Source organism: Phyllopteryx taeniolatus, chromosome 5 (assembly GCF_024500385.1).
Source record: "Phyllopteryx taeniolatus isolate TA_2022b chromosome 5, UOR_Ptae_1.2, whole genome shotgun sequence".
Classification (NCBI taxonomy): Eukaryota; Metazoa; Chordata; class Actinopteri; order Syngnathiformes; family Syngnathidae; genus Phyllopteryx; species Phyllopteryx taeniolatus.
The window spans coordinates 11,079,268-11,092,591 of record NC_084506.1 but is presented as its reverse complement, the minus strand read 5'-3'; the positions used below and the strand labels follow the sequence as shown (position 1 = coordinate 11,092,591).

Here is a 13,324-nt window from a genome sequence, read left to right as displayed (position 1 = left end):
ATAAATTGCAATTGTGAGGCCGGCTGGTTGGCACATCTTCCTCACAGTTCTGAGGACTGGGGTTCAAATCCAATATCCAAGATGGCGCCTACCAGTGTGGTCGCCTCGGTAACGCGCTCTCTAGTATTGTTTTTGTTTTTGTGTTTTTCGTCCGTCTTTGGAGACCTTACACGACTCACTTACACAAGGGGAGACCTGCTAACCATCAAGGAGGCTACTCCGGACTTTCTGTCACCAACCTTCGCAAATCCGCTCAGTTTTTTCCCCGAGTTACTCACCGGAGTGGCGTCCGCGGTTATCGGCGCATGGAGACGGAAGCGGCGCCACAGAGGGAAACGGGCCGGCATTCGGGTGAAACTCCGCAAGAGAGGACACAGATTGGCGTTCCCGTCGATCCACCTCGCGAATGTACGCTCCCTACCCAACAAAATGGACGGGCTTCATCTTCTGTTAAAGACCAGTAAAGACTTCGGACGTTCCGCGGCCATGTGCTTCACGGAGACCTGGCTTTGCGACGCTGTACCCGATGGCGCCGTCATGCTTCCCGGCTTCCACATTCATCGAGCGGACCGCGACATGGAATCATCGGGGAAAACAAAGGGCGAAAACAATTTTTCGTTGATATGCCTCTATATCAACGAAAAATGGTGTACGGACGTCACGGTGCTCAGCACACACTGCAGCCCGCATTTGGAGTCGCTATTTTTAAACTGTAAACCATTCTACTCGCCACGTGAGTTCGCATCATTCATACTGGCTGGAGTCTACATACCGCCTCAAGCTAATACGAACGCCGCACTGCTAACGCTCGCCGAACAAGTCAACGAAATTGAAAAAAAAAACCCGTACTCACCCCTCATTATTCTCGGGGACTTTAACAAAGCTAAACTCAACCACGAACTCCCTAAATACAAGCAGCACATCGACTGTCCTACATGGGAAAATAATACTTTAGACCACTGCTACACTACGGTAAAAAACGCATACCGTGCTATACCTCGTGCAGCCCTGGGCTCGTCTAATCACTGCTTAATTCACTTAATACCGACGTACAGGCAAGAACTTAAATGCGCGAAGCCTACAGTGAAAACAGTGAAAAAGTAGACCAATGAAGCCAAGATGGAACTTCAAAGCTGTTTAGACTGCACAGACTGGAGTGTCTTTGAAAATTCAGCTGGCAGCCTGGATGAATATACGGACACTGTCACATCCTATATCAGTTTCTGTGAAGAGGTTTGTGTACCAACAAAATCCTTTCGCACATTCAACAACAACAAGCCGTGGTTCACTGCTAAACTTAAGCAGCTTCGCCAAGCTAAGGAGGACGCATATCAGAGCGGGGACAGGGCCCTGTATAATCGAGCTAGAAACCAGCTGACTAAAGAAATTAACATTGCAAAGAGGAACTATGCAGCAAAGTTGGAAAAACAGTTTAGCACAAACGACTCTAAATCAGTCTGGCATGCATTCCAATCGCTGACTAATTACAAACGACGATCCCCCCAAGATGAGAACAATAGCACACTAGCCAACGACTTGAATACCTTCTACTGCAGATTTGAAAAGGACCGTTTCACACCACACACCCACCCGGCCGCTCCCGCGACCACAATCACACCTCTGACTTCTTCGTTAACCATCCATGAACAGGAATCAATAGATTTCTGGAAATGTGCGAAGTCCATGCTGTTTCAAACGCTCCACCATCATTCCAGTCCCTGAACGACTACAGGCCTGTCGCTTTGACATCTGTGGACAGTGCAGGGACCTACGCGAGTATCCTGTTCGTGGACTTCAGCTCAGCGTTCAACACCATCATCCCTGAACTCCTTTCATCCAAGCTTCTCCAGCTCAGCGTCTCACCTGCCATCTGCCAGTGGATTTACAGCTTTCTGACGGGCAGGACACAGCAGGTCAGGCTGGGGGAGGCCACCTCATCCACACGCAGCATCAGCACTGGGGCGCCCCAAGGTTGTGTCCTCTCTCCGCTGCTCTTCTCTCTCTACACGAACGACTGCACCTCAGCGAACCAGACTGTCAAACTCCTGAAGTTTGCAGATGACACCACTGTCATCGGCCTCATCAAGGATGGTGACGAGTCTGCATATCGACAGGAAGCGGAGCGGCTGGAGCTGTGGTGCAGCCAACACAACCTGGAGCTGAACACGCTCATGACTGTAGACATGATCGTGGACTTCAGGAGGCATCCTTCGCCACAGCTGACCTTCACGTTGTCCAGCTGCCTTGTGTCAACCGTCGAGATCTTCAAGTTCCTGGGAATTACAATCTCTCAGGACCTGAAGTAGGCGACCAACATCAACTCCGTCCTCAAAAAGGCCCAGCAGAGGATGTACTTCCTGCGGCTTCTGAGGAAGCACGGCCTGCCACCGGAGCTGCTGAGACAGTTCTACACAGCGGTCATCGAATCAGTCCTGTGTTCTTCCATCACAGTCTGGTTTGGTGCTGCTACAAAAAAAGGACAAACTCCGACTGCAACGGACAATCAAAACTGCTGAAAGGATTGTCGGTACCCCCCTACCCACCCTTGAGGACTTGCACGCTGCCAGAACTAAGACAAGAGCGTGCAAAATCCTCTCGGACCCTCCACACCAGCTCCTTCCCTCAGGTAGGCGCTACCGATCAATGCAAACTAGAACTAGTAGACATTCCAACAGCTTCTTCCCTCTTGCGATCAACTTCTTAAACACCTAACCTATAATTCCATTACAACAAGCTGGCAATTTTTTGACTTGAGTTCGTTGTCACATTTCTGTGGGGCCAATTATGTATTACTCGTGCACTCACTGTAGTTGTCTCGCCATGCTGCACTATTTGCATATACTGGCCACTCATGCCAGAGTAGCATCTGCTCCATTTGCTCACTGATTGAGGAGTATCTGTAACACAACCAACATTGTTACAGTATCTGTAACACAACCAACATTGTCCCAGATTATCGCACTACTCGTCACTTTAAACCGCATACACTCCTTGAAGTCTCAGCGCCCTTTGCACAATGGTCATTGCACCGGACTATTGCAATATTAGTCATTCGAACTGCTCTAAGTGCTCGAGGACTCTGCATCTTTTCAATTGTTTTTTGTCAATGTCTTTATGTCTCCAAAGTGTTCTGTAAATTGACTGTTGTACTAGAGCGGCTCCAACTACCGGAGACAAATTCCTTGTGTGTTTTGGACATACTTGCCAAATAAAGATGATTCTGATTCTGATTCTGATCCCGGCTTTGCCTTGTGGAGTTCGCATGTTCTCCCCGTGCTTGCGTGGGTTTTCTCCGGTTTCCTCCCACATCCCAAAAAAATGCAAGGTAGGTTAACTGAAGACTCTAAATTGCCCGTAGGTGTGAATGTGAGTGTGAATGTTTATTTTATATGTGTCCTGCGATTGGCAGGCAACCAGTTCAGGCTGTGCCCGGCCTCTCGCCCGAAGATAACTGGGACAGGCTCCAGCACGCCCGCGACCCAAGTGAGGATAAGCGGTACAGAAAATGGATGGATGAATGTACTTGTCAGAGTAGTTTTAATTAAGCATACTTTTAGTTTTATTCGAGTATTTATTTTAAGAAGAAATTGTACTTTTATTCCATTACAATACATGTACATGCCGTTCATTACTTTAATTTATCAATAATTGCGTTCGCAATTTACTTTTAGAATTTCATTTTCAACTTCCGCATCGAGTGCCGTTGCTTTAATCCACCGTGATTACCACAGTGATGTTTGTCTCAAGTTCACCATTAAAATGACAAGAAAGTCACGTTCCCCACATAAAGTCTTCTACCGGGCTTTGCAGGCCAATCAAAGGGAGTCGTAACACCCGCGCATGACGTGTTTACATTACAGACTATGAAAAGGAACAGGTTTAACATGCAGCGTAGTTTTGTCACTGCTCAAACTTGGATACGTCAGCCCACTTCTAACTTCAGAAAATACCTCGCGGTAAGTTACAGATGTTCTTGCTGTTGTTTTGGATGTGCATATGGCAACAGTAGCACTATTTTATGGTCACAAGTATCAGTAAACAATGCAGCTTTTTCCTACACACATACACACACAAACTTTATTAATAAGTCTGGTCAGCAAACAGCTTCTTCATTCAGTCATTTTAGTGGATAAAGCAAACAATGTTTCTGTAAGGCACTATGCATGTTGTTGTTTTTTCACTGAAAAATTTAAATGGTGGCAGGTGTGAGTGCACTCCCATCTAACATGAGTTTAAATGTGATCTGTTACTTCTGAAGACAGCCACATGCCAGATATAAGAGGGAGTACATCATTATGCAACCAGATTTGTTTTTATTTATTTTATTTAAACCTTATTTAACCCGGTAAAAGACCAGTTAAAAAAAAACATCTCTTTTGCAACAGTGACCTGCCCAAGAAGGCAGCAAGTTAAACGTCATGTCCAAGTCAGTCACATTCAAGTTTATTTCCGTTGTTTGTTTATCTAAAAAAGAAACAAAAATAAATCCGTTGAGTTGTAGAAATTTTATTCTATTTGACATTCATGATCTGCTTAAAAAATAAATAATCAGAAGTTCATCACTCATTCTCAGTACTCAGTACTCAGTATTTTTTTCACTAAATATTTTCTTACTTTTGCTGAAGTACTTTAATTATTTGGATGACTACTTTTTACTTTTACTTGAGTTATATTATTCTAAAGTAACAGTACACTTACTCGAGTACAATATTAGGTTACGCTACCCACCTCTGGGAGCTGGTCATATTTGCTGTTAGTTTAACATGATGATTACTGTGATTCAGAGCTTCTCAAATAGAGTAGGCTATAGTATTATAAAAATATGTCTGTAGGGTTGCAATAATCGTAGCCCCCTTCAGATTGAGGTCGAACGAAGGGTCGGAGCTGAAGGACACTCCCCATTGGAAAACAATGTGGGCATTTTTGTGTATGGTAAATTATTATGGCAGGCTTCCCCCTGACCTTTCAAAATGTTTGCCTCCTCTGTATAAATTGCCTCACAAGGAAACTAAGTGGAAGTATGCTGGGGAGCAGGGCGACTCTTTCAATCAAGTGAAAGGACTCTTCACGCCGCAGATTACAACAGCACACAGTTTTGATAGGGCGTAGATCCAAATAAAGACTGTCAAATCTAATCTCTTGTCTAGACATAAAAGTAAAAGTGCAGAGGAAGAAGGAAAGACAGGCGGGTCATGATCAGCATTTGCAAGAGATACACTTCCCTCTAGTGATACATGAAAGAATCCATTCATTCATTTTCCATATCGCTCACCCTTACTAGGGTCGCGGACGTGCTGGAGCCTATCCCAGCGATCTTCCGGCAAGAAGATCCAGTTACACCCTGAACTGGTCGCCAGCCAATCGCAGGCCACATATAAACAAACAATCATGCATGTTTTTTAGGAGGAAACGGGAGTACCGTGAAAAACCCCACGCACCCACAGGGAGACAATGCAAACTCCACACAGGCGAGGCTGGATTTGAACCAGGGTTGTCACAACTGTGAGGCAGATGGGCTGATGTTTGTCCACCGTGCCACACGTGAAAGAATCACAGAATGAAATGTTCTTATTGTACATAATGTTAAAGTGGCTTCAACATTTTTTTTTAAAACCCACAACAGGACATACTCTATGTTAAGTACAATTCTATTGTATTTAACTTTTAACTTTTAAGTACAACACATTCTTTTTTATGTTCCTTTTCTCAAGCACAGTGTTCCAACTGTGCATAATGTGGCTAACAAAAATATTAAATATGCAGTACTTTTTAGGAATGAAACCTCTGACTCTGTTTTGATGAACACTTACTTACTTACATGTATTTTAATCTTGGTCATTATGGTGGTACTTGGAGAGCCAAGTATTTTTTTGAGGTGGTATACTGTATGGTGTAAAATCACTGCTGTAAATTACTGTATTGAGGATGCCACTTTTTCCTAGATAAAGTTGGCCTTAAGATGTTGTCAACTTGTCCCTTTTCCCAAGTTGCAGTTACCATAAAAACAAAAAGGTAATGAGGGATGACATACGTTTTAATAGTACAACCCCAATTCCAATGAAGTTGGGACGTTGTGTTAAACATAAATAAAAACAGAATGCAATGATTGCAAATCATGTTCAACCTATATTTAATTGAATACACTACAAAGACAAGATATTTAATGTTCAAACTGATAAACTTTATTGTTTTTAGCAAATAATCATGAACTTAGAATTTTATGGCTGCAACACGTTCCAAAAAAGCTGGGACAGGTGGCAAAGAAGACTGAGAAAGTTGAGGAATGCTCATCAAACACCTGTTTGGAACATCCCACAGGTGAACAGGCTAATTGGGAACAGGTGGGTGCCATGATTGGGTATAAAGGAGCTTCCCTGAATGGTTCAGTCATTCACAAGCAAAGATGGGGCGAGGTTCACCTCTTTGTGAACAAGTGCATGAGAAAATAGTCGAACAGTTTAAGGACAATGTTCCTCAACGTACAATTGCAAGGAATTTAGGGATTTCATCATCTACGGTCCATAATATTATCAAATGGTTCAGGGACTGGAGAAATCACTGCATGTAAGGGGCAAGGTCGAAAACCAACATTGAATGCCCGTGACCTTCGATGACTCAGGCGGAGGGATGCATCAAAAACCGACATCAATGTGTAAAGGATATCACCACATGGGCTCAGGAACACTTCGGAAAACCAATGTCAGTAAATACAGTTTGGCGCTACATTCGTAAGTGCAACTTGAAACTCTACTATGCAAAAGCAAAAGCCATTTATCAACAACACCCAGAAACGCCACCGGCTTCTCTGGGCCCGAGCTCATCTAAGATGGACTGAGGCAAAGTGGAAAAGTGTTCCGTGGTCCGACGAGTCCACATTTCAAATTGTTTTAGGAAATTGTGGACGTCGTGTCCTCTGGGCCACAGAGGAAAAGAACCATCCTGACTGTTATGGACACAAAGTTATGGGGCTGTGTTAGTGCCAACTTACACATCTGTGAAGGCACCATTAATGCTGAAAGGTATATGCAGGTTTTGGAGAAACATATGCTGCCATCCAAGCAACGTCTTGCTTATTTCAGCAAGACAATGCCAAACCACATTCTGCACGTTTTACAACAGCATGGCTTCATAGTAAAAGAGTGCGGGTACTAGACTGGCCTGCCTGCAGTCCAGACCTGTCTCCCATTGAAAATGTGTGGCGTATTATGAAGCAGGCGGCACGGTGGCCGAGTGGTTAGAGCGTCAGCCTCACAGTTCTGAGGACCCGGGTTCTATCCCCGGCCCCGCCTGTGTGGAGTTTGCATGTTCTCCCCGTGCCTGCGTGGGTTTTCTCCGGGCACTCCGGTTTCCTCCCACATCCCAAAAACATGCATTAATTGGAGACTCTAAATTGCCCGTAGGCATGACTGTGAGTGCAAATGGTTGTTTGTTTCGATGTGCCCTGCGATTGGCTGGCAACCAGTTCAGGGTGTACCCCGCCTCCTGCCCGATGACAGCTCCAGCACGCCCGCGACCCTAGTGAGGAGAAGCGGCTCAGAAAATGGATGGATGGATATTATGAAGCGTAAAATACGACAACCGAGACCCCGGGCTGTTGCTGAAGCTGTACATCAAGCAATAATGGGAAAGAATTCCACCTACAAACCTTTAACAATTAGTGTACTCAGTTCCCAAACATTTATTGAATGTTGTTAAAAGAAAAGGTGATGTAACACAGTGGTAAACATGACCCTGTCACAGCTTTTCTGGAACGTGTTGCAGCCATAAAATTCAAGTTTATCCGTTTGAACATTAAATATCTTGTATTTGTACTGTCCATCTATCCATTTTCTGAGCTGCTTCTCCTCACTAGGGTCGCGGGTGAGCTGAAGCCTATCCCAGCTGTCATCGGGCAGGAGGCGGGGTACACTCTGAACTGGTTGCCAGCCAATCGCAGGGCACATAGAAACAAACAACCATTCACACTCACAGTCACACCTACGGGCAATTTAGAGTCTCCAATTCATGCATGTTTTTGGGATGTGGGAGGAAACTGGAGTGCCCGGAGAAAACCCACGCAGGCACGGGGAGAACATGCAAACTCCACACAACTGTGAGGCTGACGCTCTAACCAGTCGTCCACCGTGCCGCCTATTTGTACTGCATTCAATTAAATATAAGTTGCACATGATTTGCAAATTTTATTCTGTTTTTATTTATGTTTATGTTTACGTCCCAACGGCGGGCGACTGGTTAGAGCGTCTGCCTCACTGTTCTGAGGACCGGGGTTTAAACCCCGGCCCCGCCTGTGTGGAGTTTGCATGTTCTCCCTGTGCCTGTGTGGGTGTTCTCCGGGCACTCTGGTTTCCTCCCACATCCCAAAAACATGCATGGTAGGGTAATTGAAGACTGTGGTGTGAATGTGAGTGCGATCGGTTGTTTGTTTATATGTGCCCTGCAATTGGCTGGCAACCAATTCAGGGTGTACCCCGCCTCCTGCCCGATGATAGCTGGGATAGGCCCGCGACCCTAGTGAGGAGAAGCGGTTCAGAAAATGGATGGATGGATAGATGGATCATGGATGGATGGACAACATCCCAACTTCATTGGAATTGGGGTTGTAGCTGGTTAAGAAATGAAAAAAATGAGGAAGGTGTGCTGAGAAACAGGCAAGCAGGGAGGCTTTTAATGAATAGAATCTAGCCTTCAGGTTCACAGGCTTTCTCTCTCTCTCTCTCTCTCTCTCTCTCTCTCTCTCTCTGACACACACACACATGCAGGCACACACACACACACACAAACACACTAAGTGCTGTCAAACACCTTTAGAGTGGATTTCTCACCAATAACACTGGGTTCAATAGTACAACTAAATCATTTGAAAGTTCAAGCAGATACGAGGGTAGGAGTAGGGGAAAATGTCAACATGAGTTAAGTGCTGATGGCAGGCTGGCCATGCAAAGGTTATCAACTGATCAGTCTGAGTAAAGCAGATTAATTGTAATAGAAGCTTGAAATGCAACTTAAACTTCTGGGGAAATCTGAATAAGATGTAATAAATCATTGATGATTTCGTCTAATTTAGGCTCTGGATCTCATTTTGAGAGTCAACCATTTTGTTCCACCGTAAATACAGTTTTTTTATTGCATATTGAACAATCCCCCAAATGTAAACAGGTTATCCTGCTCATCCTGTCAACCTCCCATGCCAGCTGCTCTAAATTTGGACATGTAAACCACTACCCTACCAATGGTGAACTTCCTCAATTTTGGGGGGTGAAATAATACTTATAAGAATTGTGCTGTAAACTGCGACAAAAAAAAGTACTTGGCAATTCAAATGTCTGAGTTACGGTTGTAAACACTGCTAGCGTCCTTGAGCAAGACACTGATACCCCGAAATGCTCCCCGGGTGCTTCAGCTGCCCCCTGCTCCAGTGTGTTCCACTAACATGTGTATGTGTTCACTGTGATTGGTTAAATGCAGAGAACAAATTTCGTGTGCATGCATGCATGTTCATGGCAATAAAAGGTGATTCTTCTTCTTCTTCTAGCAGACAGGTTGTGGGAATTCAGTTGCGAAGTCATTTTTTTAATCATTATGATGCATGACTTTTCCCTTAGGCGGCACGGTGACTGACTGGTTAGAGCGTCAGCGTCACAGTTCTGAGGACTGGGGTTCAATCCCCGGCCCTGCCTGTGTGGAGTTTGCATGTTCTCCCCGTGCCTGCGTAGGAGAAAGTTGAGGAATGCTCATCAAACACCTGTTTGGAACATCCCACAGGTGAACAGGCTAATTGGGAACAGGTGGGTGCCATGATCGGGTATAAAAGGAGCTTCCCTGAATTGCTCAGTCATTCACAGGCAAAGATGGGGCAAGATTCACCTCTTTGTGAACAAGTGCGTGAGAAAATAGTTGAACAGTTTAAGGACAATGTTCCTCAATGTACAATTGCAAGGAATTTTGGGATTTCATCATTTACGGTCCATAATATCATCAAAAGGTTCAGAGAATCTGGAGAAATCACTGCATGTCAGCGGCAAGGCCAAAAAACCAACATTGAATGCCCAAGACCTTCAACCCCTCAGGCAGCACTGCATCAAAAACTGACATCAATGTTTAAAGGATATCACCACAAGGGCTCAGGAACACTTCAGAAAACCAATGTTAGTAAATACAGTTCGGCGCTACATCCGTAAATGCAACTTGAAACTCTACTATGCAATGCAAAAGCCATTTATCAACAACACCCAGAAACGCCGCCGGCTTCTCTGGGCCCAAGCTCATCTAAGATGGACTGGACAAAAGTGGAAAAGTGTTCCGTGGTTCGACGAGTTCACATTTCAAATTATTTTTGGAAATTGTGGACATCGTGTCCTCCGGGCCTAAGAGGAAAATAACTGTTATGGACGCAAAGATCAAAAGGCAGCATCTGTGATGGTATGGAGCTGTGTTAGTGCCAATGGCATGGGTAACTTACACATCTGTGAAGCCACCATTATTGCTGAAAGGTGCATACAGGTTTTGGAGAAACATATGCTGCCATCGAAGCAATGTGTTTTTCATGGACACCCTTGCTTATTTCAGCAAGACAATGCCAAACCATTCTGCACATGTTACAACAGCGTGGCTTTGTAGTAAAAGAGTGCGGGTACTAGACTGGCCTGCCTGCAGTCCAGACCTGTCTCCCATTGAAAATGTGTGGCGCATTATGAAGCGTAAAATACGACAACGGAGACCCCGGACTGTTGAACAGCTAAAGCTGTACATCAAGCAAGAATGGGAAAGAATTCCACCTACAAAGCTTCAACAATTAGTGTCCTCAGTTCCCAAACATTTATTGAATGCTGTTAAAAGAAAAGGTGATGTAACACAGCTTTTTGGGAACGTGTTGCAGCCATAAAATTCAAAGTTACTGATTATTTGCTAGAAACAATCAAGTTACCAGTTTGAACATTAAATATCTTGTCTTTGTAGTGTATTCAATTAAATATAGGTTGAACATGATTTGGAAATCATTGTATTCTGTTTTTATTTGTCCCAACGTCCCAACTTCATTGGAATTGGGGTTGTCGGGAGTACCAATATTTTTGAATTGTTTTAACTATGTTTGCTTTCATGAAATGATTTGATTTTGTTTGCTGAACATGATTTCCAGAAAATTCAGGTTAAAGATTTCAGAATGTCAATCCAATGACTCCGCTACCTGTATGCTCAGCTACTGCACATGCTCACATCTTTGACCAGATGCAAATTTGGGAGAAGCGGGAACAGGGACTCTTCACCGACTTTAATTATTTTCTTCTGTTTAATGTAGTTCAGCTGGCTGGCTGGTTAGCACGACCGACTCACAGTTCAGAGATCGTGGGTTTATATCTGGTCTCCAGCGTTCCTGTGTGGAGTTTGCATGTCCTCCACACACTTGCATGGGTTTTCTCCGTGTTAAACTCGCACATTGCAAAAGCATGCATGTTAGGGTAATTGAAGGCTCTTTAAATTGTCCTTAGGTTGTATGGTTGTTTGTACAAGAAGCTTGACTTTTATTTTACGAACATCTTTCACCAATGTAAACTAAATTAGATTTCATTTGACTTCATTAAGTACAAACATGTTGAATTGAAAGCAAGCGAGAGTAACTGAATAAAAATGATAAAATCGTGTTGCACCTCTACACTGTAGTCTGTTCAAATAACATGATAAAGACAGGTTGAAGTTAGATGATTTGTTTCTTTATGGTACAAAGGGGGAAAAAACGTGTTCATTTAATAATTCTTTTTTGGAGTGTTAGTGCGCATAGAGTCGTTCTACTCTTAGGGCACTGAATCGGCTATTAGTGATGACAAAGATCGTACTAGTGCATGGACCTTAAACTGGGTATCAGAAGATATCAAATATATCAGAATATATCAAATAAATGCTGAAATGGCTTCCATATTCTACAGTTTGCCAAAACCATATTTTACAAATGTGTATTTCGACGCTGTTAGGCTCTGCTCTCAATTCCAGTGCACCAGTAAATGCGCGTTAAATGCGCACTGGCGGCTGGATGCGTTGTTCCAGCTCCGTGCACTGTACTCACATCCAGAATGACGGAGATGCCTCTCCGCGGTTCCGGGGCGAAGAACTGCTCTTGAGCCACTGCCACCTCCTCCTTGCTGGTGGCGTACTCTCGGCTGGAGATGTTCTTGTTGTCGCTCATTTTGGTGACGATCCAGCGGACGAGCCCGTCAATTCCACCGGGCTGGGCGCCGCTGTTTCCCGACTGAGCTGCCGTTTCGGACTCGCTGTCCTGACCGGCTACGGGCTTGGTGTGTTCGCGGCTTTCTTGGGCTCGAAGTTTGGCTTGTTCTTTGTTCAGCAGTTTGTGGACTCCGTCCCTACAGTAGCGCGCTGCCTGCTCACACATCCTTTTGCTCGGGAGCGCTCATGCTGCGCTCTATGGGGGAGAATAAACCCCCGCCCCCCTCCTCCCCCGCCTCCATTCCCGGTTACATCACAACCCCACCCTAAAACACACCCACTCTATTTACTGTTTTCACTTTAGTGCCATTAAGTTTGCCATAAACAATACACCATTTACACTTTAGTCTACAATAAGGAAGACAATGCCGATCATTGGACCCATGATTCGTTCCATGTTGGTTTCTCCCTGTGACTTTTAGAACTGAACCTCACACTTTTCCACATGCAAAACATCTTCAATTGTTCCAAACTACATTGGTAAATTCAAGTTACATGAATACTGCATTTTAATGGTGCTCTACGCCTTATTATCTATCACTTGACTCAAAGTATACTTCGCGGTTTAAAAAAAAAAAAATCCGTTTTTTTTTTGGAGTGGGGGGTCAAAAGCTACGGAGCCCCCCTGGTGCCAAGGTATGGGAAAAATAAAATTCATTGATAATCTGTTCCCTCAGTTTAGTAATCCGTTCCCTCAGTTTAGTAAACTGTACCCTCAATTTAGTAAACTGTACCCTCAGTTTAGTAATCTGTACCCTCAGTTTAGTAAACTGTACCCTCAATTTAGTAATCCGTTCCCTCAGTTTAGCAAATGTCTGGGGCTCCGTATACGCACGTATATCTGTCAAGTGAAGTAAATTGTATTTGTATGTTATATTCTTACTCGTGTGAATTCTGTGTATAAATTGTCATGTCGTGATATATCCTACATCCCATTTTTTCAACTGAAAGGCAATATTGCTGTAGTTCGAGGGGGTTGCTCATTATATAGCAGTACTAGCAGGACTGGCTACAATTAGCTTGCGTGTTTCCTAAACACAGTACTAAATTGAGGGTACGGATTACTAAACTGAGGGTACGGTTTACTAAATTGAGGGAACAGATT

The 13,324-nt window shown here is 44.1% G+C and overlaps 1 protein-coding gene across 2 annotated transcripts in view; it reads right to left on the bottom strand.

The window, feature by feature from the left end:
* The window catches only part of necab2 (N-terminal EF-hand calcium binding protein 2), a 198,834-nt gene extending 186,428 nt beyond the window's left edge, over nucleotides 1-12,406 (bottom strand). For both annotated transcript variants that reach the window (XM_061773637.1, XM_061773638.1), the window contains exon 1: nucleotides 12,059-12,406. In XM_061773637.1, the coding sequence (XP_061629621.1) occupies nucleotides 12,059-12,385 (327 nt within the window). In that variant the 5' untranslated portion in view covers nucleotides 12,386-12,406. The remainder of the gene's footprint in view (nucleotides 1-12,058) is intronic.
* Nucleotides 12,407-13,324: the final 918 nt, after the last annotated feature.